Source organism: Stegostoma tigrinum, chromosome 40 (genome assembly GCF_030684315.1).
Source record: "Stegostoma tigrinum isolate sSteTig4 chromosome 40, sSteTig4.hap1, whole genome shotgun sequence".
Classification (NCBI taxonomy): domain Eukaryota; kingdom Metazoa; phylum Chordata; class Chondrichthyes; order Orectolobiformes; family Stegostomatidae; genus Stegostoma; species Stegostoma tigrinum.
This window is the reverse complement of record NC_081393.1, coordinates 9,541,713-9,569,411: the sequence shown is the minus strand read 5'-3', so window position 1 is coordinate 9,569,411 and position 27,699 is coordinate 9,541,713. Positions and strand designations below refer to the sequence as shown.

Genomic DNA, 27,699 nt, shown 5'->3' with positions numbered 1-27,699 from the left:
GTGATGTCACCGTCTCCGTGGCATGTATCCTCCGCGGGGATAGGACTTGTGTCGGGGCATGCGCAATCCGGGTTGGTGGGAGCGGCGGAGGGCTCGCGCAGGGACCGTTGGAAAATTCAAACGGTCGGAGACGGCCAACAGCGCCCGCGACACTCGCTCGGAGTGAGGGCTGGGCGGCTGCAGCAAGAAACTCCTCAAATACCGCAAAAATGGCAGCCGCACCACAGGCCAACAGCGAGGACGCTTGTCTTAACGGTAAGTTTGAAGAACCACCCCCCCTTCACCCCAGCACCAATATTTTGTTTTAGATCGTTTGTAGCACCGCTGCGTTTTTCCCTCAAAACAAATGAAGGCATAAACGCCTGTCGTTGGTGGTGTTGCCCAAATGCGAGGATGTGGTTGAATTTGATTGATTGGTCGGAGCTCGGCCGGATTTTCCGGAGAAGAAAACCCCGAAACAAACATAACAAGCGGAAATGTCACCAATGTGAGTGACAGCGGCCTTAGCCAATGGGAGATGGTGCCGTGGGCTGTTACCAGTGGGAGGTGTCAATGTGAGGAGGAGGTGAAGCTGGAGCCGCATCAGTGAGCGACTGAAAATATGTGGTAACTGTACTTCAATGACACAGTTAGTCTTGGTGATCGTGTCTACATCCCGGGACAGGGAGTTCTGCAAAGGCCATCCCAAGGTCTGCTTTCTCATAACGGGCTCGGGTGACTGGTTAGATTGGGTAGCCCATTGTCTGTTACAGGGAAACGCATGCTCAAGAGCTCCTTGAGCAAATGAGTTAGTGAATCTCCATAGACGTTGTCAAGGTTATCGCAATCTGCCTGTTTTCATTCCGTGAGCCAGATCACAGTGGCTGCACATTCGCCTTGGTGTCAGAGGATTCTGGGTTCCAACTTCCCTGCGATAATTAAAACCTGAGCACTTGGTTCAGCTTGCTGCTTGCACTGAAGCACTGAGGGGATGCTGCACTGTTTGTTTTATTTGAAAGACAATACCTCAATGTATGGACCAAAAAGAGTTTGTGCCCTGATTGGAACAGAGCAGGGGATTTCTTGGTTAAATTTTATGCCGCCTTCTGTTGCCATAGGAAGTTGACGATTTGGGCCAATTTGGTAAATTGTCTTTCTGATGAAGGGTCTAGGCCCGAAACGTCAGCTTTTGTGCTCCTGAGATGCTGCTGGGCCTGCTCATCCAGCCTCACATTTTATTATCTTGGTCAATTGTCTGTTGTACTCCCAATGTTGATCGATTGAAACATTTTGTTTTTTAGGAAAGTACCTTGTGGGAAGTGAATTGCTTTCACATACAATGATGTATTTTTCATACCCACTTGGTCAGCTTCCCACAGAGCTGTGGAATGTGCCTGTACCAGCAGGAGATACTTGTGGATTATGGTATTCAAGTTCACTATTAATCTGAAATGTGATGGTTGTTGATTTAGAATTAAATACTAGTACTGTGATTCTTTTTAAACTGAAGTAATTTTTAATGAAACAAATGAGTTTTAATTTGTGCCAGTGACCTGTTTCTGTATCATTGTATTAGCATGAATCAATGAAAACATTGATTCTGAGAAGATAACTTCCAAATTTGAGTGACTGGAAGATACTGTGCCCCACAGGAAACATTAGTTCAATGGTGAGCTGCTCTTCAAAGCTGAAACTGTGATTTTAACAAATATTTTGTGAAGAAAACTTGTACACTGAAATGAAAATGTATTATTACATTGGATGAACTGGGCAACTGGCTTGCTTTTCAGCTGAAGCCCTTGTTTAGCTTTTTGTTTTAGCTACTGTAGCTTGTTGTGCACTTAGACCAAAGGAATTACTTTAATAAAATATACAGCCTCTTTTGCAGCAGAAAATGCAACAGAATTGATTTGTACGGACAAGATTTTGATGTTTCTGAAACCTTCAAAGACATAGAGGCCAGTCAATCCAGGAAATAGAAAATCAGGTCACCAACTGGGATGTGAGCTTTGTTCAAACCAGTCATCAAATAAATAAATGTTATTGATCAGGTATCTGTTTTTCAGAGGCAAGAAGCTGAGAAAAAGGAAGTAGCTGTCATGAATGTAAAGTATGCATGTTAATTTTTTTTCCTTTATTCATTCATGGGATGGGGATGTCGCTGGCCACGCAGTATTTATTGCCCATCCCTAATTGCCCAATTGCAGTTTGGAGTCAACCACATTGTTGTGGGTTTGGAGTGACATGTAGGCCAGATGGATTTAAGGATGGCAGTTTGTTTCACATTAGTGAACCAGATGAGTTTTCCAACAAGTGACGATGATTCATGGTCATCATTACACTCTTAATTCCAGATATTTGTTGGATTCAAATCCCATCATCTGCCACAGCAGGATTCAAACCCAGGTCCCCAGAACATGATCTGAGTTTTTGGATGAACAGTTCAACAGTAATACCACTAGACCATCGCCTCCCCACTCTCCACCATTGTTAGATTCTGATCCTGTACCTTTTTCAGGCCAGGTTGCCTTATCGGTAATGTCTGACTAGCTTATAGAGCAAGTCATAGTCTACTTTGTGTCATTGAAGATACTGTTTTGCATTGGTAAGTGGAGTTATGAAAGCGTAACTGTTGAATAGTAAGATATCTGAAAATAAAAATGAACCGAGTAACTACTTTCCTCATTTTCAAATCATGTATTTCTGGTGTACAGTAACTAATGTACTTGGTTCCTAATTTCTGTACTAATTATCTGTATTTTTTTGGCTGAGATAATGCATTCTGGAAAATTGGAAAGCTGAAATATAATGTGCAAATGAGCACTCAATTGGCTAGTTTTATTGTTTGTTTGGAATCTGTGGTCTATGGCAGCCTCTTAATGTGCAACTTGTTATTCGGGAGTTATTTGTATCTCCTGAATGGCTTGTAAAATGAGCATTAACAGCATAGATAAATTTTTGAGTCAGATTTTCATTTTGACGTTAGTTGTTTCATCCAGTTCCATTATACACTTACTTGTCCAAGGAAAGTCAAGTGTATTGCGTCCCATATACCAACCAGTAATGCAGATGGCAGAGCTGTTGAAAGAAAAAATAACTGGAGATGATGGAACATTGCACTGCTGTAGGGTGGAACGGCAGTGACACAATTTCGAAGGATGCACCAAAAGGAATGTGAAAGGAAAATTTTGCAGAAGGTTTTCGGAGGTTTATGTGGATATGTTGTATTCAGGGGGTGGGTTTGCCCACATTTAATGAAGACTGGCTACGGTAGTGCGTCAGGTTCACACGTGCTCATGTTTGTTTGTTTGTACTGCCTGCCAAAATCTAACAGTATGAAATCACTATTTACAATGGAGAAGGACATGGAAAATATAGAATGTGGGGAAATAGGAGTGACACCTTTGAAAATACTCATGTTATAGAGGTGGTGGTGCTGGACACCTTAAAACACAAAGGTGAATAAATCCCTGGAACCTGACCAGATATATCCTAGAGCAAGTGGGAAGTAAGGAAAGAGATTGCTGGGCCCCTTGCTGAGATATTTGTATCATTAGGAACGACCGGTGAGGTTGGCTCATGTTGTGCCACTGTTTAAGAAAGGTGGTAAGGAAAAGCCAGGGAACTAGAGACTGGTGAGCCTGACATCGGTGGTGGTTGTCAAGTTATTCGAGGGAATCCTGAGGGACAGGATTTAGATGTATTCGGAAAGGCATGGACTGATTAAGGAGAGTCAACATGGCTTTGTTGGAAATCATGTTTCACAATCTTGGAGTTGCTTTGAAGAAGTATTTCCCGCAACACATCCCTCACACCCCGCCCCCGCCTCACCCGCCCTAAGAGGATCCCCCTCGTTCTCACACACCACCCTACCAACCTCCGGATACAACGCATCATCCTCCGACACTTCCGCCATTTACAATCCGACCCCACCACCCAAGACATTTTTCCATCCCCACCCCTGTCTGCTTTCTGGAGAGACCACTCTCTCCGTGACTCCCTTGTTCGCTCCACACTGCCCTCCAACCCCACCACACCCGGCACCTTCCCCTGCAACTGCAGGAAATGCTACACTTGCCCCCACACCTCCTCCCTCACCCCCATCCCAGGCCCCAAGATGACATTCCACATTAAGCAGAGGTTCACCTGCACATCTGCCAATGTGGTATATTGCATCCACTGTACCCGGTGTGGTTTCCTCTACATTGGGGAAACCAAGCGGAGGCTTGGAGACCGCTTTGCAGAACACCTCCGCTCAGTTCGCAACAAACAACTGCACCTCCCAGTCGCAAACCATTTCCACTCCCCCTCCCATTCTCTAGATGACATGTCCATCATGGGCCTCCTGCACTGCCACAATGATGCCACCCGAAGGTTGCAGGAACAGCAACTCATATTCCGCCTGGGAACCCTGCAGCCTAATGGTATAAATGTGGACTTCACCAGTTTCAAAATCTCCCCTTCCCCTACTGCATCCCTAAACCAGCCTAGTTAATCCCCTCCCCCCACTGCACCACACAACCAGCCCAGCTCTTCTCCCCCCCCCCCCCACCCACTGCATCCCAAAACCAGTCCAACCTGTCTCTGCCTCCCTAACCGGTTCTTCCCCTCACCCATCCCTTCCTCCCACCCCAAGCCGCACCCCCATCTACCTACTAACCTCATCCCACCTCCTTGACCTGTCCGTCTTCCCTGGACTGACCTATCCCCTCCCTACCTCCCCACCTATACTCTCTCCACCTATCTTCTTTACTCTCCATCTTTGGTCCGCCTCCCCCTCTCTCCCTATTTATTCCAGTTCCCTCTCCCCATCCCCCTCTCTGATGAAGGGTCGAGGCCCGAAACGTCAGCTTTTGTGCTCCTGAGATGCTGGTTGGCCTGCTGTGTTCGTCCAGCCTCACATTTTATTATCTTGGAATTCTCCAGCATCTGCAGTTCCCATTATCTCTGATACTATTTTAACGAAGAGGATTGATGCCTGCAGAGTGGTGGGTGTGGTCTATATGGACTTCAGTAGGGAGTTCGACAAGGTTCCTCATGGTATACTGGGTAGCAAGGTTAGATCACAGAATTGAGGGAGAGCTTGCTATTTTGATACAAAGCTGTCTCAAAAGGTCGAAGACAGAGGGTTGCTATTTACACTGGAGGCCTGTGATGAGTGGTGTGCCACAAAGATTGCTGCTGAGTCCACAGCTTTTTATCCTGTCTGAAAACAATTTGGATGTGAACATAGGAGGCAGGGTTACTAAGTTTGTAGATGACACCAACATTGGAGGTGTGGTGGGCAACAAAGAATGTGACATGAGGGTACAAGAGCATCATCTTCAGATTGGCCAATGGGCTGAGGAGAGGCAGGTCTGGAGTTAAATTTACATAAATGTGAGGTACTACATTTGGACAGAACTTAGACACTCAATGGTTTGGTTTTGGGGAGTGTTGTTGAACGGAGACTTTGGAGTGCAGGTTCATAGTACCTCGAAAGAGGTGTCACATGTGTATAGGATGGCGAAGAATGTCCGGTTTGCTTATCTTTATCGGTCAGTGCATTAAGCATTGGAGTTGGGAGGTTATGTTGCCTGTACAGGACATTAGTCAGGTCACTACTGCAATACTGCATTCAATTCTTGTCTCCCTTCTATAAGAAAGAGGTTGTGAAAATGGAAAGAGTTCAGAAAAGATGTACAAGGATGTTGCCAGGGTTTGAGCATTTGAACTATAGTGAGACATTGAATAGAGTTGTGACCTTACAAAGGTTTATAAAATCATAAGGAACATGGATGGGGTAGATAGACAAGGTCTTTTCCCCCATTGTGGGGAATGCAAAACTAGAAGGCATAGGTTTAAGGTGAGAGGAGAAATATTTAAAAGGGCCGTAAGGTGCAGTTTTTTCTTGCAGGAGGTGGTGCGTGTCTGGAATGAGCTGCCAGAGGATGTGATGGAGATGATACAATTACAACATTTAGCCATCCTGATGCCTTCTATGTGAATAATTAGGGTTTAGAGGGAATTTGGCCCAAATGCTGGCAAATGGGGCTAATTTATTTAGGGTATGTGGTCAGCACGGACAAGTTGGATCAAAGGGTCTTTATCTGTGCTGATTTAAAAAAAGGTATACTGCAAGTCATGTTTGTTGTCTTTTAAATTTTGAGCATTTAAAAAAAAAACTGGTTGGTTGCATTTGATGCCAAAGAATATTTTCCATTTTCTGCCCATCAGATGAAATGATAGTTTAACAGTTTTTGAAGAAGCATATTGTTCTTCTTTGCACTTGCCACATTTTTAAATTTTACTTTGACTTCGCCAGCTCAATTTTAAGTAGTGTTTTGCTTTTGCCCTATCGCTCCTTGTTAAAATGTTATGCAACATTTAAATATGACCTCTTTTAACTTGTGCATTAATGGTATTGTGGAGCAGAGCTAGTCTACTTCAGGGGTGAATTTTGGCCTTCTTTGCTTTGCTTTGCAGTGCTTCTCAAAACAAAATTAAACATTTAACTGTACAGATGGTGCCCTCTTGTGGTGCAGTGGTATTTCCCTACCCCAGCGCATGCGGCTGAGATTCAAATCTCGTCTGCTCCTGATGACTGTAATAGCTTCTTTCAACAGGTTCATTCGAAAAACGGGTTAAATTGGAACATGGAAGTCCAAAGTCAAAAATAGGTTGATGTTTCCAACAGGAACTGTTATTCTCCTGTGACCCTTCTCTGATGAGAAATAGTCCTGCTATATATTCCTAGTCTCTTTGGATCAAGTAAAAGGTTTATTATCAGGTAGCTTTTTTCATTTTGGACTCTTGTATTGTCATGTAGTCCTGTTTACGAAATTCAGTTTGGTAAGGATATCAGACTTCGATAAAACAGTAGAGGATGGATTTGTGTGAAAGCAGGTTTGGATTAAAAGGTTTGCATAACAAATAGGAGACAGTATTTAGGACAGTGTGTGGCCACTAAAATGAACTTTATTCCCAACACATACTTGTGGAAGCAATGCATCAGCTGTGATTCAATGTCGACGTAATTGACAGTGGCAAAAATATTTGAATGTTGTGGTAACATGATGTCTTGGAAATGTCCAATAGACAATTATAAGACATGGGGAAGTGAGCACAGTTTTCCCAGGTGACTGTGCATTTCAGAGTACACTTGCAAATTTTCAACAATGCAACCATCTTTTTTTCATGTCACTGTCTTTTAGGCTTGTTATAACATCATAAGCAAGAGAAGCAGTTGTACATGACTCAGACCATCAAGCCTGCTGTATACCATTTGACAAGATCATGCTTTTTCTGATTGTAGCTTTAATGGCACTTAGCTGATTGTTTCCTGAAACATTTGCCTCAATTGCTGATGAAAGATATATCTAACTCCAGCCTTGAATGTCATCGATGACCCAGCATTCACTGCTTGATATCTGAGAATTCGAAACAATTGATTGGGAGGTTTTGTTTTTATTTGTAGTCTTCTACGTTATTGTGTTGTGGACAAGTTACCACAATCTACTTTTCATTCATCTACTTAACGAGAAGTTTTAAGGATATTCACACACTGAAATAACTAGTTAAACTTCATTGCATATAGGATCTAAAATAAGACTCTGAAGTAAGCAAGTTCAGCTTCACGACCCAACTTAGCTATTATCTAATTAATAGTGGAATTCAGCTAGGTTCCAGCCAATGACATTTGACTGTGGGTGTCCAGCATCCGATCCTTGTCTGTTGTGGTTCTCTGCAGTTCCAATGTTAATAAATCCCCAAGTTGAATTCTTAAAGGATTTTCTGTCATGTTAAGCTTATAGTGTGACGTTATTTAGGACATCTCTGAAGTCACAAAGTCTGTAGATTGACTTTCACTTCTCATATAAAAGCAGTTGCTCGCAACGATTGTCCTCCCATGAAGTACTTCACCTCGGGACATTCCTTCTCGAGGAATTTTTAATTACCCATTTGTCACAAGGAATTCATTGATGAATGACAATAAACATGCCGAGAGGAGGGTCTGATGTAGAGCAATGTTTTTGTGCATCCTGTAATTATATCCATGGCTGAGAGATAATCAAAAGGTTGCACTGTAAGTTGTGGAAGCTGGACCACTTTAAATGTGGTTTGTTGCCTTTGTGTAAATATTATGGTGCTTATTGCATTATTAGCAAGGCAAACTTGTACATATGTTATGCGTTTAATATTTCCTAGTCTTTGAAATGGAATTTGAGAATTTGGAGCCAAAAGAACAGCAAACCAGTGTCGAGGAAATGCCTTCCATATCAAGACAGATGTTCACCTGCACATCCACTAATGTGGTCTACTGCATCTGCTGCTCCCGATGTGGCCTCGTCTACATCGGTGAGACCAAGCGGAGGCTCGGAGACTACTTTTGTAGAGCACCTTCGCAACAAACGACAACACCTTCCAGTTGCGAACCACTTCATTTCCCCCTCACACTCCTTGGATGATATGGCCAACCTGGGCTGCCTGCAATATCACAACAGTGTCACCTGGAAACTGGAGGAGCAGCATCTTGAATTCCACCTTTTGGAGCTTGCAACCCAGTGGTCTCAATGTGGACTTGACTAGTTTCAAAATCCCCACCCCCGGCCTCATCCCATGACCATCCCTCTCTCTGATCCCCGCCTCCTTGATCTGACACAACCCGCCTGTCTTCTCTCCCACCTATCTACTCCTCTCACCTGACTGACCAATCCCCATCACTAGTTGCCTGCTCTCACCTATCACCAACTCCTTTGCCAGCACCACCCCTCCTCTCCATTTATTTAAGAGCCCCCTTCCCCTTCCGCCATTTCTGAAGAAGGGTTGTCACCGGAAATGTCAGCTTTCCTGCTGCTCTGATGCTACCTGGCCTGCTGTTTTCCTCCGGTTCCACACTGTTATCTCTGACCCAGCATTGGCAGTTCTTACCATCTGTCAAGGAAACACAGATTTTGGGACTGAATGGAGAGATTTAGGGTCTTTGTGAGGCGATGGAGGTGTTGTAATACAAGGATGAAAATTTTAACATTGAATTATGCAAGACTTCGAGTCATTATTGGTCAGGGAAGGTGAAGGGATGGGCAACAGTTGTGGACAAGCTCAAATGCATGGGTGAAAGGTCAGCCAGGCCAATATGAGCTGAGTTCAGTCTATAGGTGACCAAGAGATGCATAAAGACTTGAACTGCAGTGCTGAGTTAAACTTTGAAAAGAAAAAGTGTTGGAGATCTATTTAAAAGCTGCATCAGATGAGTTTTGCCAGATTCTCTCAACGATATGTTATTTTGGTCATCAATGATACGCTCAAAATAATAAGTGCGTTTAAAAAGCAGGAACGCTGAATACCAACTTGGACCAAGTCTCAAAATCTGTGTGTACACTTCAAAACCATTTGACCCGTTGAGTCTGTACCAACTGTACAAAGAGAAACCTACTGTAGCTCCATAAAGCCATATTTACCAGGGCTAATTCACGTAGACTGCACTTCTGTGGACACAATGGAATAATGTACCTCTCCAATCTCTGTAAACTGCACATTGGACAATAGGAAGAAACCTGATCCCACAGCGGAACCCAAACGGACACTGGGCGAATGTGCAAACTCCACACAGTTGGCTGAGGCTGGAATCAAACACTGGTCCCTGGTGCAATGAGGCAGCAGTGTGAACCACTGTGCACCAATACCTCCCATGGGAATTACAGGCATAAATTTTACTGTGGTAAAACTAACCCTAATTGGAGGTGCTATTTTTGAACCATGGAGCCAGTTGATTAACAAAGTGTGACAATACTGTGGCTTTTGGAGATGTGTTTTGTTGTAAGGTTTTTTTTTGGAGTAGTTTTCAGGCATTGGTGCTGACTTGTCTCCTCCAAGCCAGTCAAGTAAATGCCTTGTCAAGTGTTGGGGTTTTGTTTTCAAGTTGGAACCATCTAAGCTGCATGAATGGATGGAGTTAGGCTCACAGAACCATGGTTTTAATCTAGCTTTCAGCAGTTGCTGGGGTTCTTGAAGTTGGCTGTGGAAGCTACAACATTTCTTTGTTATAGCTAAAAGTTGGAGTTCTCTCTGCTGCCATGATTGGATGTGAGACAATCTACTTTGGTGACTTTGCCCTTATGTGGATGTGTTTCTTGGATGTTACCATAGGGGAACACTTGCCGTTTAGAAATTAAATAATCTACTACTCTAACTTGTCCAAAAGAGTTCAGGTTATATCAATTACTGTTTCTTCTGTCAGTACTTTAACTGTAGGCTAAGAATAATAGTGTGTGTTGTTTAAAACTTGGTAGCGTGATCCATTGAATTGCATCTGCAATGCACCACCTTACTCTTGCCTTTCAAGAAAATAAACATTAGGGTCAAGGCTATCACCTTTGTTTGCAGGGGCTTTGTTTTGGCCCAGCAGAAAAGGAGTATTAATTTTAATTTTAATATTAATTTTAGATATTACATGTGATTTCTTTGTGCTTTAGGCTCCTGGGTGGAATTACAGTTGAAAAACAATGGCAGTGATAATGGCGCCAGCTGCACTGGGGGACTGGAGCACGTGCCGTCATCGTCCTCCATTCACAACGGAGACATGGAAAAAATTCTTCTGGATGCTCAGCATGAATCAGGTCAGAGCAGTTCTCGAGGAAGCTCCCACTGTGATAGGTGAGAAACACTTGAGAATTATTTAGAAATATGCAATGACTTGTATTGATTTTCTTTCGATGTTACACGCAATTCTGTGACAAACTAAATACTCTGGCCTTCCTGCTGCAAGTAGACTAAAGTAAATCTTGGATTTTATTTGAGGCTCCACTGGTTAATCCTGTTCACTTGGTTGCATGCTTTTTTTTTAAGTTCAGTTTATTGTGACATTTCCACTCTCATGTGAATGGACTATCCGAATTTGGTCTTGGTTATTCTGCATTGGGCATTATTACGAAACATAAGTGTAAAGAAGGGGCATCTGTGTTTGACGAGCAACTGTTCTCAATTTATACATTCTGTATAATTTCTGTTTCAGAAATGATCACAGGGTCATAGAATTCCTACAGTGTGGAAAGAGGCCATTGGGCCCATTGAGTATGCACTGACAGTTGTAAGAGCATCCCACCCAGACTGAGCCCCACTCCTGCTCCACAACCACCGCATAACCCCATAACCCCACATTCCCCATGGCTAATCCACCTATCCTGCACATCCCTGGGCAGTATAGGCAATTTAGCACGGCCAATCCACTGAACCTGCACATGTTTGGATTACGGGAGAGAACTGGAACCACTGCTAGAAATCCACACAGACATGGAGACAAAGTGTAAACTCCACAGTCACCCAAGGCTGCAGTTGAACCTGTGTTTTGAGAATAAATTGACTGTTTAGCATTGCAGTGTCTAGTTTAATTTGAAATGAGCTTCTGATTCTGTTAACTTTCCATGCAAAGATTATCTAGTTCACCTCCATAATCAGCCGTACATTAGCCATCTGCCAGTGAATGCTTATTACTTCCAATTCGCATACAAAACCATCCCTGAAGATGAAACATTGAACAGTACAGTACAGGAACAGGCTGTTTGGCCCACCGTGTCCGTGCTGACTATGATGCTGTGCTCAACAATTGTTCTCTGCCTGCAAATGCTGTTAGAGTCTCTGTTGCCTGTCTGGTCATGTTTTTGTTTAAATGCCTGTTGAATGTTGCAGTGGTATCTGCTTCTCCCAACTTGCTGGGAACAGGTCACACACTGATCACCCTGAATGTACTAACCTTGCCTTGCACGTCTCCATAAAACTTTTCCTTTCCCTCAGTTTTAACTTATGCCCCCTAGTATTTGACATTTCCATCCTGGGAAAGGGACTCTAACTGACAACTCTATCCATGCATTTTGTAATTTTATGTACTTCTATTGGATTGCCAAGTTTTTTCCAACCTCTTATCGCTAATACTCTCCACTCCAGGCAGCATGTTGGTGATCCTCTTTTGCACCGTCTTTGAAGCCTGAGTGTCTTTCCTATAGTGTGGCAACCAGAACTGCACACAGTACTCAAAATGTGGACGCAATGTACTCTCCTATAGCTGCAACATGACTTGGCAATTTGAATATTCACTGCCTTGACTGAAGACAGGCATGCTGAATGCATGCTTCTCTACTTTTACCCACTTGTGTTGTTGCTTTCAGGGAGTTATGAGATTGCACCCCAAGATCCCACTGTCGTATTGATCCCTTAGTCAGATGTTTGTGGAGACCAACTGGTTGTGTGACATTGAAATACAAAATACTGGAAACAGATTTTATTGGCAGCTTGCATGGAATATATACAATTGTTAATTTGGTTTCATGCAGAAAATTCTGTGCTGTGTACATGATTGAGAGTTATGTTGGCCATTAGAATTCTTCTTACGTAGTGAGGAAGAAGAGTTATGGGTTGTAGGATTGATAAAACTGAAGTATTTGCAAAGTCACCATTGACGTTTCATGAGGTTTTGTGAAGTAATTTTGCTTCCATTGATCTTGAGTGTTGGGAGTTTATGTGGAACATTGTGGAGAGTTCAGTTTTAGTGAAGCTAGAAGGGTTTCATTTACTCCTTTTACAAGAGAAGCTTCGTTTGTAAGTATTTTCAGTATGCCAGAAGAATTTATTCAACCAAATTAGAAGCATGGTTGTGTTGGCTCAATCCATGAATAGTGTCACTTTTTTCTCAAAATCACTCCTGTCATTTAAGTTTGAAAATTTTTGTGTTGACTGAACAGTGTAATGCAGCTTTTCTACACTCTTGCTTTTGGTCGGAAGTGTATTTGATGCTGTCAAGTTTTTTTTTCAGCATATGTTGTACTCAGTATCAATTGATATTAACTGTCCAGGTGTTTACTTTTGCAGCCAATCTCGCCCCCAGACACCTCAGATGGCTCAACCAGTGTTCGACTTAGAACTGCAGAGGAGCAAAGACAGTAGCTCTCAGGTATTTTGAAATTGTCATTGTAAATTGATTTAAATTTCCTGCAAAACAAAACTCTGGTCTATACAAATCCTTCACCATGGTCAAAATTTGAGAAGCACTTCACAGGAACTTACGCACCCTGATGTTGACACCAGGCCGCATGAAATAATAATGCAGCTGACACAAGTTGGTTTGGGGGTGGGGAGTTAAAGGGAGATATTGGCGACATGTCGAAGTGCGTGCAAAGTAATCTTGGAGGAAGTTACAGTGAACAAGAACAGAAAGTTTTGAGAGCATAAAGATAAAACTGATAAAAACAAAAACAGAATATGAGTGGATCTTCTGTGCTGTTGTTGAGGAGCAAAACACTGCCCATTGCTACTCAGTCCCCCGAACTGAATCTCTTTTTCTCTATCTGTAGTCTCATGTTCTTTGTTTTAGAGGCTGAGATGAGATCATCGATGATTGTATGAAATGACAGAGCAGGCACTAGGGACTGAATTGCCTACTCCTGCTCTCGTTCTTGGATTTTAAGTCCTGTTTCCTCACCTTGCCTATTAATCTTACTCTATCCCTCTCTTGCATTCTCTCTCTTCTGAACCTTTATTTCTCCATGTCCCATGTTTCTGTCATTAACCTGTTCCTTTCACTGATTTGTTTCTGGCTCCATTCTTCTTCTCTTCTGTATGCCGAGAAGCAATGTTATGCCTTTTTTTTTACTTTGATTTCAATTGTCCATTTCCATCATATAGGGTAACTTAGGTATTCCTCTGCACTCAGTTCAGGAATAAGATCTTATGTCAAGAAAGCTAAAAATACCAGACAGAATGAATGAATTTATGACTATTGGTGTTGCTTGTTTGCCTCTGCATTCTTCCAGTGACTCTCTTCCCTCATGAGTAAGGTCCAGACATATTTACTTGAAACTCAGTGGCAGGAGTAAATTGTCTTTTGACTTTGACATGACTTTGTGCGGATGTTCCATCTCTGGCAGTTTCATAGTTTTATTGTCATACAGTTTGTTGCACATTTGGTGTATGAGTTGAAATTGAAAATGTTTAACTGATAGAGAAATATCATTTAACTCCTCGCTAAAATGTAGTGACAGGACTTAGGGTGGACTTGCAGCATACTCAATATGGATTTGGTACAGCACTTTATAGAATTGGTTAGAACGTAATTGAAATCATGTTTCAGTTGCATCCTTGCTGCAGAAATTAGGTGCAAATATTTGCAGCTCGTTTTCAGTTTACTCTCGTTAAGGCAGATAAGCATGCATGAAATAGCACTTATGTGCTCTGCAAGGGTGTGATTCCATCCAGCAATATGTTAACAGTTCATGCCGTGACAGAAAAATTTGATGGTTAAAAGTTAATGGTTTTTTTTGCCTTTTGCTGTTGGAAATGCGTGAAACAGAAGAGGTCTTTTTGCTTATTTCAAGAACGCTGCCACACCTGTTGACTTCACTCAAAGTTTCAATCTCTAGAGTTCTTCACCGCACAAAGTTTTTAGTTGTGAAGTACAACCATGGCTGATCGCAACACTTTTTTTGACTTGGAGGGAATTAGGTTTATGGCGCTGAGGCAGGAAAATGGAGTTAACTGTTCTTAGTTTTGCCATGGTCTCTGTGTATTGGTACTTAGTCAATAGACAATAGGTGCTGAAGTAGGCCATTTGGCCCTTGGAGCCAGCACCACCATTCATTATGATACTTCTGCTTGTAAATCTTAAAAGTTTAAAAATGTCTGAAACTGCAGTTGTCCATTTCAACAGGAAGAATGACTAAGAAGCAGATTACTGAAATGGTGAGATTGCAGAATTGTCAATTGCACCAAGACCGGTGTGTTCCAGTGTGAGGTTAGTGTGCATGTACTGTAAGAAACTAGGAAAACTCAGTGAATGTTACTGTTTATTGTCAAGTATTGAATACAGGAGTGAAGAAGTTTTATGCTTCGTATTTCCAGCTTGTTAGTGAGACCACAGAAGGAGGACAGAGCACAATATGGTTTTAGAGAATAAATGCCAAAAAAAATTCCTGAGGTGACTTTGACCTGGATCTGGACAACTTCTTCATTTGCCACATTCCAAGAGTTAATGTTACTGGTTATTCTTTATTTTCAGCTAAACCCAACTCTATAGCCTTGAGTTCCACCTAACTAGTTTCTTGAAAAATTTTATCATTGAGAACGGAGAATGTCAAAAGTTTGTCTTGTATGTTTGGGAGGTGACAGAAATTACTTTTGACCTTTCGTTCTAGTCTGAAGATGATTGCTTGGAAAGAGAGCAAGAGGTCGAAATCATGATCAAGAGAAGTGCCGAATGGATATCTGACTGGTCAAGTCGACCTGAAAACGTTCCACCCAAGTGAGTATTGCTTTATTTGTTGTGAAAGACGTCTGTTGCTCAATACATCGAGTTCACTGTGAATCAGATACCATGCATATGTCTGCGTGGAAAACATTTCGCTGACCCAGGACAGGCCCATTGCTCTCAGATGCTGTGCTGCTCAAAGTGCTATTCCGGCTTAGTTGGTTAAAACACCTGCCTTATAACCTGTAAGCCTCGAAGTCGTTTTTAATCATGATCTGCCTGCACTGCTCGTAAAAACAAAAAGCTTTTCTCTGTAAGATAACAAAGTGTGGAGCTGGATGAACACAGCAGGCCAAGCAGCATCTCAGGAGCACAAAAGCTGATGTTTCGGGCCTAGACCCTTCATCAGAGAGGGGGATGGGGACAAGGAACTGGAATAAATAGGGAGAGAGGGGGAGGCAGACCAAAGATGGAGAGAAAACAAGATAGGTAGAGAGAAGAGTATGGGTGGGGAGCTAGGGAGGGAATAGTTCAGTCCAGGGAAGATGGACAGGTCAAGGAGGCGGGATGAGGTGGTAGGTAGGAAATGGATGTGCGGCTTGAGGTGGGAGGAAGGGATGGGTGAGAGGAAGAACAGGTTAGGGAAGCAGAGACAGGCTGGGCTGGTTTTGGGATGCAGTGGAGGGAGAGGACGAGCTGGACTGGTTTTGTGATGCAGTCGGGGGAGGGGAAGAACTGGGCTGGTTTTGGGATGCAGGAGGGGAAGGGGAGATTTTGAAGCTTGTGAAGTCCACGTTGATATCATTGGGCTTCAGGGTTCTCAAGCAGAATATGAGTTGCTGTTCCTGCAACCTTCGGGTGGCATCATTGTGGCACTGCAGGAGGCCCATGATGGACATGTCGTCTGAGGAATGGGAGGGGGAGTGGAAATGGTTTGCAACTGGGAGGTGCAGTTGTTTGTTGCGAACCGAGCGGAGGTGTTCTGCAAAGCGGTCCCCAAGCCTCTGCTTGGTTTCCCCAATGTAGAGGATGCTACACTGGGTACAGTGGATACAATATACCACATTAGCAGATGTGCAGGTGAACATCTGTTTGATATGGAAGGTCATCCTGGGGCCTGGGATGGGGGTGAGGGTGGAGGCAAGTGTAACAATTCCTGCGGTTGCAGGATAAGGTGCCGGACGTGGTGAGGTTGGAGGGGAGTGTGAAGCGGACAAGGGAGTCGCGCAGAGAGTGGTCTCTCCGGGAGGCAGACAAGGGTGGGGATGGAAAAATGGCTTGGGTGGTGGGCTTTTCTCTGTAGTTTGGTACAATGACTGAATCAGTCGAAATGATGGTGGCTGTATTTGTTGATTTTATCTGGAGTAGGCATCCCAAGTCATTGAGCATAATGCATCAGAAAGTCATTTGGCCGGGCATGTTTATGCCAATAGCCTGCCTAAAGAGCCCACCTTGATACACACTGCTGCCTTGTCTCCGTTGCCCTGCATGTTTGTCTCCTCCAAATAATTTTCTCATGCTTTTGAAGGTCATGGTTGATAGTTCCTACACTGTCTTCAGAAGGGTTACAACGTCTCTGAATAGGTTGATTATGAAAAGAAAACAAAGATCTAGGTTCAAATCCCACCTGTTGTACAGGTGTGTAATATTCTCTTTGAATAGGTTGATATTAAAATTTGGAACAAAAATGCATTGTTAAGAACAGAGCTGTATGTTTCTGTGTTTCTTTTGCCATTCTTCTTCAGTGTCCTCTGGTGCTTGACTGACGAATTGGAACAAGTTTCTGCCTTTCTGCTGGGCCTACACCACTTGTATATTCTACCAGTATACCTCCCTGTTTTCCTCTTGAAGCCATCAGCTTAATTTAGAAATCTTCCATTTTTTTTGAGGCATCACTGTTGGCCCTGATTGTGTGTCCATTAAAATGAAAGACTTGAACAGCAGAAGTGATGATGGCTAAGTTTATCTTTGCCCTTGCAAGCCAAGGATACTAAAGACGTCTATAGCGCTCCCACTTGGCTAAATTTACTGTGAAGCTAAATTTTTATGGATCATGGATAAAACCTTGTCTGGGGTCAGAATTGTCACTGTGACATCACTTCACTCTTTATTTGCCAAGGACGATCAGAATCTTTAAAAAGGGGTCAAGAAAATACCTTGATGCTTGTTTTGGCGCTGCGTTGAGTGATATTTGAGCTAGATGGGGTGTGGGGGGTGAGTATATTTACCGATTTGTATGGATTTTGCTCATTTACAAATGCATAGGAGCAGATTTGTTCATCCATGTGAACATTTCATTGCTCTTCTGGAAATAAGAGCAATGCAGGAAATTTCTCGAAGAGGAGTACAGGCAAACATCTGCAGACTCCAATAATGACATGATTTATATGTGTAGCATCAATTACAAGTACTTCCAAAAATCCTGATGTCATGTTGAAATCTGTTACTGATTTCCTGGGTGAAAAAGAAAATGGTGAAATACAGAGTCAGTTCACCAGCTGCCAAGAGCCAAGCCAAGTTTGAATATTTCAGAAGTTAATTTCAAACCAAGCAGTTTTTTTTTAATTCTCCCTATCAATTTGTTTCTGGACACGAAGCCATTTTTCCTTGTATTTTTTTTAGCGTAATACAGTCAGTTTATTTGCTTGTATTATACCAAATTTTCAGAAGTCATTGTTGAGACCTTTGAAACGTTGTCATCGTGTGTTATGAATAGTGGAACTAAATAGGTTACTTTGATTTCTGTGGTTCTATATAAGATCAATGTGACAGCACTTGGTTTATTTATGGTATTCTTTTTAATTCTTCCGCCAGGGAGTTTCATTTCAAACATCCAAAACATTCAGTCACTCTCAGTATGAGAAAGACTGGAGCAATGAAGAAAGGTGGCGTATTTTCTGCCGAATTTCTGAAGATTTTCTTTCCGTCTTTGCTTCTATCTCATATTTTGGCTCTTGGTCTTGGGTAAGTGTTTAATCGTATATTCTGAAGCCTGATTTTAGTATGATGACCCCTTGTTAATTCAGAGCAATGTTATACTTATTCAATCAGACTGCAATATTTATTATTCCACGGTTTCTGATTTTTTTTAGCTTTTGTAATTGACCCCAACTAATGAGTAAAGCTGAACAAAGCTGATCCCACAGGAAAAAAAACTGGCTTGATTAACCATAATTTTTGTTTTGGAAACTTAGTTGCTATGATGTTCAGTAGCTGAAAATAATCACATTAGCCTGCCAGTGTACTTCGAACAAACAATTCAAACTTGTTGCACAAAAGTCAAGAAATGCAAACATATCAGGCAATTTTCCCAGCAGCATCCTTTCTAGATACTCAACCCTGGTTGTTATCTTTGCAATTTAATTTTATTCAACTGACACGTTCACAATTATTTCCTTTTATGGGACTTTTGATCATTCACTAGATGCGATGTTCCATGACTGTTACTTTATTAGATAGAGAGACACAAGCTAACTCACAGAACTTGAAGTAAAGTTAAATTCTTTATTCAGTCTCTGGGTTGCCCCATTGGGATAGTGTCCTTAAAATCGAGCCTTTCTGCTTCCAGGGTTATCCAAAACGTTGGATGTTTCGAAGAAGTGCACAGTATGACCCAATTTACTCGTCCGTTAGATCCAGATCCACAAAGCTTGACCCAGCTTTCTTTACCCAGGAACTCATTGGACCAAATTTTTTAAACGACACTTTCTCATACAGAAGTGTCTTCCACACAGCTGAGAAGAGATTTTGCTCATTTCTCTCTCAGCAATGCAGAGCCACATTTCTGTTCTGAAAGCTGTTTTGTAGAGTGAAAATGCCGGGGTAGGTAAACAACATCGCATTTTCATAGCAGTCAGTATCCATATTGTGAAATTTATAGGTACTGAAAGCGACTGACAGTTGCTCTCAACCCAAAAGCATGCAAGCTAAGTGTGATATTTGGGTGTTGGGAGGGTAGGTGCCTAGTAGATAGGGTGCTATGGTGCCAGATGTGTAGGGTACCAACTGGGAGTGGATATGGTGCTGGTGATAAGATGCCTGATGGATTGGGGATAGGGTGTGATCTTTGTAGCATATCAAGGTCAATGATGGCAAAGGAGGCGATGGTGTGTCTGGGCAGGTGGGAGTGATGTGCAGATATCAAGTCTGTTGGGGTTTCATGTGCGAATCTTGTCCAGCTGGGGCTGGCAGGGCTGGGTCAAGGTTGTGGATTGGGTCCAGCAGTTATCAGTGGAGGGTGGTTGGTCTGGGTCGGGCTGTGGACAGTTGGGATGGTGGTGGTGGTGGTTTGTTGCATCACATCTCATGGGTGGGTTAGTTTGGGTTGAGTCAAATTGTTCTGGTGGTGGGGACAAGGGGAGTCTGGACAGGTTCAGCCCTGACTTGTGTGATGATGGAAGGATAATAAGGTTGAGTCCAACTGGGGAAGCAGGTTTTGTGCTCCGGGTGTGCAGTGTGCTGAACGTGATTTGGTGGAGATGTAGTTTGGGGTCTGCTTAATTGTCATGTGTAAATTAGACTACATAATTCATTTACATTTTAAAGTTTTCCTGAGTAACTCTCTTAGACTTTGTTGAAACCCTCCAAACTCTTCAGTTTAACTGGAGACGATTGGAGGACTCCGATTGTCGTCGAAGTGCCCAGTGGAAAATTTAATTCCCCAGGCAATTCATTCAGAGTGTGCACCTATCATGATTTGACAGGGTTCCTTTGAGTACAAGCTACCTATTCTGGCATCATGATTGTTTGCCCACTGGAAATTCTTGGTGCCACGTATTGCAAATAAATAAAATCTAGTTTTGGGTCAGTGGTTATAGACGATCTGATAAAACTGTTAACATCTTATAAACCCCATTTATATACATAAAGACAGACACCAAAGGCATTCATGGTCTGTTTTCAGGGAAAGATTGGGAAAGACTTCAATGGTCCATATGGTTTGCTTAAATAATCCTTTTGCTGATCAGGTCACTGCTTCTTGATTTTGTTTCTCCAGGCCAGTTGTCCCTTAATTGCAAGAGGCACGTGGCTATTAGTTCATTGGTTCACACTGAGAGAAGTCTCTGACTAATGAACTGAAAGTCACAGCTGATTGCAACTGATATGTAGACTCACTGTTTTCAGGTCTGAAATGCTTCTTAATGCCGAACAAAAATAGTTGCTTCCTTTCCAAAGGTTTGATGGTTTCTGCTGAAACTTTCACAATCCCAGACGCACCCTAAGATGCTCAGCGACTTGTGAAGCAATGACATAACTCTTGGCATGCGGGAAGCATTTATTCTGTGGACGAGTGACCAGTTATTGATGACAATCATCTTGTTATCAGTTGAAGCTCCATGTGTATGCAGCCCTCGTCTTGAACTTGGCTGTAACTTGATTTTCCGACTCCAAGTGGGTGTCAGGTAACTTGGGTTTTTAAAAAGTGCAGTAGTCTTTCTACAAACATTGCCGCCTGTGTCAGTCTTGTTCATATTTTCAGTCCACAATGAAAGATACAATAGCTTTCACACATGTCTACTTGGATGGGTAAGCTTAAGACTTCTTGCCAGTGCTGATGGACTGGTCACTGCCAAAATGTGACCAGTCTTACTGCTGGTGGGGATCTTTGCTTTTCAAGTGGACCTGTCTCTGAGTCATAATTCTTCAGTCGATACTTCAGGTATTAATTCACACATTCCAAGAAATGATATGATTTCTGCTAAGGCTATTTGGATCCAATGGGGAAAAAATGAATCTGATTATTCAAAAAGTAAATGACCTTCATAAAGCTCATAACCAAAAATCATTTCATTTTTTATAATCCAGGTTTCCAAATGATGATCAAGTAAAGATGTGTCCCACTCTACAGCAGTTGGGGCCCATGAAGTTTATCAACCTTCCTCATTCTGTGGTTAAACTGACTAATATTTTTGGGTGAATTTAATATAGTATGATTTTTCTCATCTTGCTGGGGCCTCTCCCGTCTTAGTTTGATGTTAAAAGTAGTGCCTCTGCTCATTTTCATGACTCTGTCATTTTCTTCCATCCCATTAACCTATTACATCTGCTTTTTGAACCATTGATTACATTGGAAATGCTGTTTTTCTAAACTGGAGCAGTTGCCCTCTGTTGTATCAGTGATAATGGGAACTGCAGATGCTGGAGAATCCAAGATAATGAAATATGAGGCTGGATGAACACAGCAGGCCCAGCAGCATCTCAGGAGCACAAAAGCTTTTGTGCTCCTGAGATGCTGCTGGGCCTGCTGTGTTCATCCAGCCTCACGTTTCATTATCTTAGTTGCCCTCTGTTTATTTGATGTGGGACTCAATTTGGTAATTTGTCTTTGATCTTGGCAAACCATGCAGAAACCTTGTTCCTTGTGAGAGGTGATTCTCCAAGTCAACAGTTGTTTTCTTTTAAAATTATTTGTTTGTGCATTATCAGGATCCATAAGCAGCTTTGTTAATGTCAGGCTTAATAATTTGACAACATTTCATGCAAAGTGATTTGCGATCATTCAGGTAGTCAGCTGAACGCATGTCTCCAATTGCTCAAATTTTTGTGCATCTTGAGTTTGTGAGGACTTGCTGCTTCATCCTTGTACCTGTTTATCTGCATATGTTTATACAGGGCCTTATTTTAATGGCTATTAACTTGAGATGATTGAGATGGATCAGGTGCTGGGCTTCACAGCAGAAACCCAGATAGTTATTTTAACTGTTTTATCGCTTCTACCCTGTCAGTAAAGCTGGCCAGAAATAATTTAAATTGCTGGAGCTTGTCTTGGTATGTCCGCAATCTATAATGCTCTGCCATGAAAGCAGCTTCTTCAGGTAATGGAGACCTGAATTAACAAATCTGCAGGCAACAGATTTTAATGTAATAAAAAGAAAAATGTTTTTGCAATTCATGTCGGTGCATTGTGATCAGAATTGTTGATGCGACTCGTAATCTGCCTAGAATAGCTGGTAATTTTTGAAGTGATTTGGTGAGTTAGAACACTCATGTATCACCTGTAAAACTTGACAATAGTTAAGATGGATGCTGTGACCATATTATTTTGGTTTCTTGGAAGGGTTCGGAATGATCTATTTCGTAAATAAACAGGCTTGGGTCTGACTTCTGAAACAGACCAACTATCATCTAAAATTTGACATTATTCTCTGGTTATGAGTAACTGAGAGGAAAGGTACAACATGATAGTGCAGTGGTTAGTGCTGCTATCTCGTAGCACTACCTCGATTCCAGCTTTGGGTGAATGACTGTGTGGAGTTTGCATGCTTTTTCCCAAGTCTGTATGTGCTTCTTCTAGTTTCCTCTCAGAATTCAAAGATTCACAGGTTAGGTCAATTGGCCATGTGGGGTTATGGGGATATGTTGGGCTTGAAGGGGGTCTGGATGGGATGCTCTTCATTGGGTTATTGCAGACTTGATGGGCTGCACTGCAAGGATTCTAATCTCTAATTCTGTGATTCTTCTGAACTCAGAGCTGTGCCAAATTGTTCATGCAGAGCAACGTGAATTATGTTCATATTTTAGAGCTGACCTGACAGTGGGTGATGGCTACCAAAGGTGAAATAGTTTGTTTGAACTCTTGTAATGTTGTTTGACAGACTGTGTTTTGAACTTGTTTATGTCTTTGGCATAAGGGTGTTGAGATGCCTCACACAGTGGCTGCAGTAAATATCTTCTCACCATTTTATTTTTCCCATTGTGTCTGCCTTAAAATTGAGCGGGCTATCTCCACAGGAGGGCATAACTAAGATTGGGTCTCGGCAGGGATTGAATTGCATGTTTAGGTATATCTCAAAATGGCACATCTATACTGTGTTCATCACTGCCAACGTTTGGATGATTTCAGTTTTTGAAGTTGATGCTAACAGCTCCAGGAGGAAAATCTGCAGTGCAGAAGTAGTTGTTGGCTTCACCAACCCTTGTTTTTAAACAGAGTTGCATGACTTTATTTGGGCAGCCATGTACAATTGGAGTTCAACTTACGTATCTCCTGGGATTTCCAATTTATTTTGTGAAAAAGTGGTCACACTCGTTTACATTGATTCTTAAAATAAGCTCAAACTATGTATCATTTTCATGACGCAAGCTTCGGTTTTGTGTGACAAACGTGGTTTCCTAATTTTGAGCTCTTTTGTTTCAGGATCTACATTGGAAAAAGACTGACAACTTCATCATCAAGCACATTCTGAGATCCAGAGTTAGAATTCAACATGGCCTGTGAAGTTGTGTGGCTGCTCCGTCAGTACGTTAGAATTGGAGGAACAAAGAAACCTAACACAAGTACAAGGCATCCTATTGTATTAGATTTTCCCTTCGAAGGAACTGCTTGGCCACCTGAGCACAACCTTGGCCGAACATTGTTTTGTCTGAACTTGGACTTCTTGACCTCTGTGTACCATGTGACAGCAGCTGAATATGTTTCATTTTATACTTGGCTTAACCAGAAAACACTCACATGCAAGGAGCAGTCCCACTAGTTGGATCAGATTATCACATTGCAAAACTCTACGCAGTTAAGACAAGATACCGCTGAGGATCAGTATTCAACCTGATTAAATCAGCAAAGCTGTAGTAGGCAATGGAGTCTTATGTTTGCGATTCAGTCTCTCTGGCAAGAGCAAAGTATTTAATCTGAGATCAGCTGAGCTGAAATAATGTTCGGCTGTTCGGAACAGTGACAGATTTCTTTTTAGATTGTCAAAATAAACATTATTTGATTCTTAATCTTTACTTAAATCTGACTTTCTCTCCATCTCGAACTAGAAATTAATTTTCTTGCAATCCTCTGTCACATTCCCCAAGTCAGGAGGGTTGGCATGCAGCAGGACTCTGGTTATGATACTCTGAGTAAAGCTATTTTCCTTGGCTTTTTTTTTTTGGTGACAAATTAGAAACCAGAGTTATAAAGCTGTTTGTGATTCATTGTGTTTTAAATTGCCAAAGATAGTGCAGTTCTCGCTTTTCAAGTAACACACAACCTTGGCTAGAAACCTTTTTGACTCTCTCAGTCAACTCAAGTATGTACTCGGCATGTTTAGAATTGGGGAAATCATTAAGCTCATTTCCTCAGCTTCAACTTGTCTTGCTAGTCCGTGCTGTATCTTCCCAGCGAAGAGTTAGCTTATTCAACCCAGACGATTAGTTGTACTAGAATGAAAGTCTGAATTTTGAGCCATCCAAAAAGTATTATGTAGACCATCGGAGAATTTGCCATTCTCATGGATCTCTGAAATGCAATCATCTTAGTCTATCTTCGACAAGATGTGTGCACAATCTGGTGAAACTAATTGACCATCTTGCTTTGGCTGTTGCCCTCTAATAGGAAGGGGATTGGTACAGTCAAAACTCTTGTACTTTTGTTTCAGTTGGTTGCTTTGGCTTCATACACTTTGGAGCTTCCATTTATGGAAAGAAAATTTCTGAACTGAATGAAGTTTAAGACATCTTGGTTTTTTCAGTATCTGCGAATAAGTTAATTTTATTTGATGGGATTAGCAGCTCCAGTTTATGATGGCTAGAAGGATCTCATCCCTGACCAGTGATGCGTACGGCATGTAATTGCCTCAGCATCCTGACAAAATTCGCAGTCTAGCTGAGGCCTTCATGCTGGCTAGAACTAGACAAATAGCGTGCAGCTGAAGAGACATTGGAAGACTGAAACAATGGAGACAAAGCTCCACTCCGTGCCTCATCTTCACTCTGGAAAGGCTTGATGAAGGCATCGCATAAAGCAAAATAACAGTACAGTGGCTTGATGGAAAATTGAATGAGATGTGGAAATGATGCTGAATTACACAAGAGAAAATGTACTTCAGTGCAATTTCACCTTTCATGAAGCTGCTAAAAATGCTCCTGATTTTGTACAGTCCCTGATACCTAAAAGTTTAAACAGAAATGATGGGACAGAATGACTTAAAAAAGATCATTGAAGAATGTACTGGATTGAAAGTAGTTGTTTTGTAGGAAAATGTCCTCATCACATTACCTATTTGTCATTTAAGAAAAGCTTGCTGCAGAAGGAATATCTATTATTTTTTCTGACGTCCATCCCCCCCAACTCCTGGGATCGGCACAATTTACTGCCATCACTTGAAGGGAAGGGATGGCTAATTCTTAGAAAATCCATGTTCTGTTGTGTGCCAAGATTATGTATGTTACATTATTTATGATTGTTTTCTGCTTTTCAAAAATTGGAGCAGGAGATTGGGCTATATTTGGACAGTTTTAGATTTTGAGGGAAACAAAACCATCGCTGTTGGAATTCTGAAATCTAAACAGCAATCCAAGATTCTGAACAGATCGTTAACGCCAGATCGAAAAATTCCTGGTCAAGTTCTGAATGTGACCTTCAACAACTTTGAGGAAGGGTCCGATCTGAAAGTTTTGTTTCTCCTTTTGGATGTTGCACTATGTGGAACAATTTTGAGAGTTTTTTTGGGCCATGATTGGTGTGTTGGATTGGATTCGCACTTGATCAAGTAGAATTGACTGTTGTGATATAAGGCTGACAAGTTTTTGTGTCTGCATGTGGCAGGGGTATGTCACAGAAATAATGATCAGTTTCGCTTGTGAAAACTTGGATTTAATGGGTCCCTGTTTAATATGTCAATCCAATGGTCTCCCCATCAACAAAAAAGTGGATGTGGTTACCTTCTGAACATGAGTCCAACAAACATGTAAAAACTGATGTAAAATAAATTGCTTGCTTGCACAATTGGATGTTGTGTGTGCAGCCACAAAAAATGTCAAGCTTGCAGCATCATATTTTGATTAAAAAGAAAAGCTGTCCATTTTATAAAACATGTCTTGGTTACTTTTACAGTTGGGTCAGGATTGGCAACGTGTATCTATTAAATCCATCTGAGCCGAAATGATTATCAATAAATCTCATAGCTCGGTCGCAATTTGTATGTAGATTAATGTAAAAAAATCGTTGTAACCGTTTTCGTATCATAAAAAGCATGAATGCGAGTCTGTATTTCTTTCTGAATCTTTTCCCCAATCTCAAATTTGTTATTATTTAAATAACTAACTTAGCACAGCAAAATATTAAGGGGGGAGGTGATGGCCATGTTAGTTATAATTGGCTGATGTGTTTGAGGAAGGAGACAGTCATTCGTTCCTGGTCTGGCCTCTGTGTAACTTCAGATCTGATTGATTCTGGGATGGGCCAGAAAAGCTTGTGTGGTTAGCAATGCCCTCATTTTGTGAATCAACTTGAAAAAAAAAGATGATGGAAATTAGGGCTGTTTTGAGCACTAAGCAGAATTTGAGTTGGTTGAAGGAAACTGAATGCAGCCTTTTGGAGATAATTTTTTTTTCTTCATGGTGCACTTGAATGTTTCCAAGAGCTGTTTCAAGTGTTTGAGAAAAACCTGAACCTTTTTAATTATTTGACAATATTTCCTTCCCATGCAAATACATAACAAGCAGTCCTTGCACAACTGTGAGCCTCTAAGTTTTGGCATGGTGATGTTAGGAAGGTTGGGTTTTCTAACTGTACTGATGCACCTTTCACCCAGTATTATTGGTGATCATCACAAATGGAAGATTTGTCTATTGCTTTCCTTATGAAAGCATTTGTAATGCTTCAGCTCCTACTTGGTTGAGATCAACTGAGTTCCTTTGGACCAAGGTATTAAAATCTCCATGCCATCCCATACCCATGTGCTGATTTAGCGTTTAGTACATCATCTTGTCTGAAGGCAGGATAACAAGTTCAATGACTTGTCCTATTTGAAGGATCCCTTGACAGTTCTGTATTTGAGTGTTAGATCTTGATTAGTTTTTAATTTTTATCAGCCTTAAAAGGCACAATATCCCACACCATTAGATAACCTGGCTAACATAATGAAGCAGCCTACCTGTGGTCATCATGGCCTGCTTGAAATTCATTGAGATTTTTTTTTTCCATGTTCTGTCATGAGTCAGAATGTAATAAATATTTTGTCTAGGTTCCAAGAATGAAAGTGATTTTCTTGTTGGCTGGTAACAAGACTCAAGCAGAGAAAAGTGTATGCATGTTAGGGTTCCAGGACCTGCTGCTTTTTACTGTACATTCTGTGTCATTAAGTCAGGAGCATGGATTGAATTTTCAATTTGATAACACTGTAAGCACAAGAATCAAATGCACAAGACACTGGGTTGGAAAGCCCCCTGAGACCAGCAAGGTTCCAGGTTCAAACGCAGATCTATTTTTGGATAGACTAGTGTTCGCATTTAATCTCTGGTATTGACAACAACAAAGATACTTAAAACATTGCTGAATGAGAGTTTATGTGTGTACGAGTAGTGCTCTGAGTTGAATTCATGCTTGTTTTGGAATTGGCTCAAATTGCCACGTAAACACGAATACATATGTTGGAAAATAAAATTTTGGAATAAACTCTATCCAATAGTGGTTTTAAAATGATTTCTGGAAAACAAATTGAATTAAACAATATATCTAGCTACATGAACTGTGCAGTTTTCTTCATGTAGCTGTTCACATGGTTATCACCAAGATATGC

General features: G+C 41.6%; 1 protein-coding gene across 1 annotated transcript; it reads left to right on the top strand.

Moving 5' to 3' along the window:
- Positions 1-26,161, top strand: LOC125448006 (BCL2/adenovirus E1B 19 kDa protein-interacting protein 3-like). Its single transcript, XM_048522875.1, has 6 exons — positions 1-255; positions 10,434-10,614; positions 12,823-12,904; positions 15,141-15,247; positions 18,008-18,157; positions 23,331-26,161. Exons 1-6 carry the CDS (start codon positions 210-212, stop codon positions 23,377-23,379), a joined length of 615 nt encoding a protein of 204 aa, XP_048378832.1. The 5' UTR covers positions 1-209; the 3' UTR covers positions 23,380-26,161.
- Positions 26,162-27,699: the final 1,538 nt, after the last annotated feature.

Excerpts from the sequence above, each read along its gene's own strand:
- LOC125448006 (XM_048522875.1), top strand. The coding sequence starts at position 210 with ATGGCAGCCGCACCACAGGCCAACAGCGAGGACGCTTGTCTTAACG. Across the intron at positions 10,615-12,822 it reads GGAAGCTCCCACTGTGATAG|CCAATCTCGCCCCCAGACAC; the intron begins GTGAGAAACACT and ends TTACTTTTGCAG. Across the intron at positions 15,248-18,007 it reads CCTGAAAACGTTCCACCCAA|GGAGTTTCATTTCAAACATC; the intron begins GTGAGTATTGCT and ends TTCTTCCGCCAG.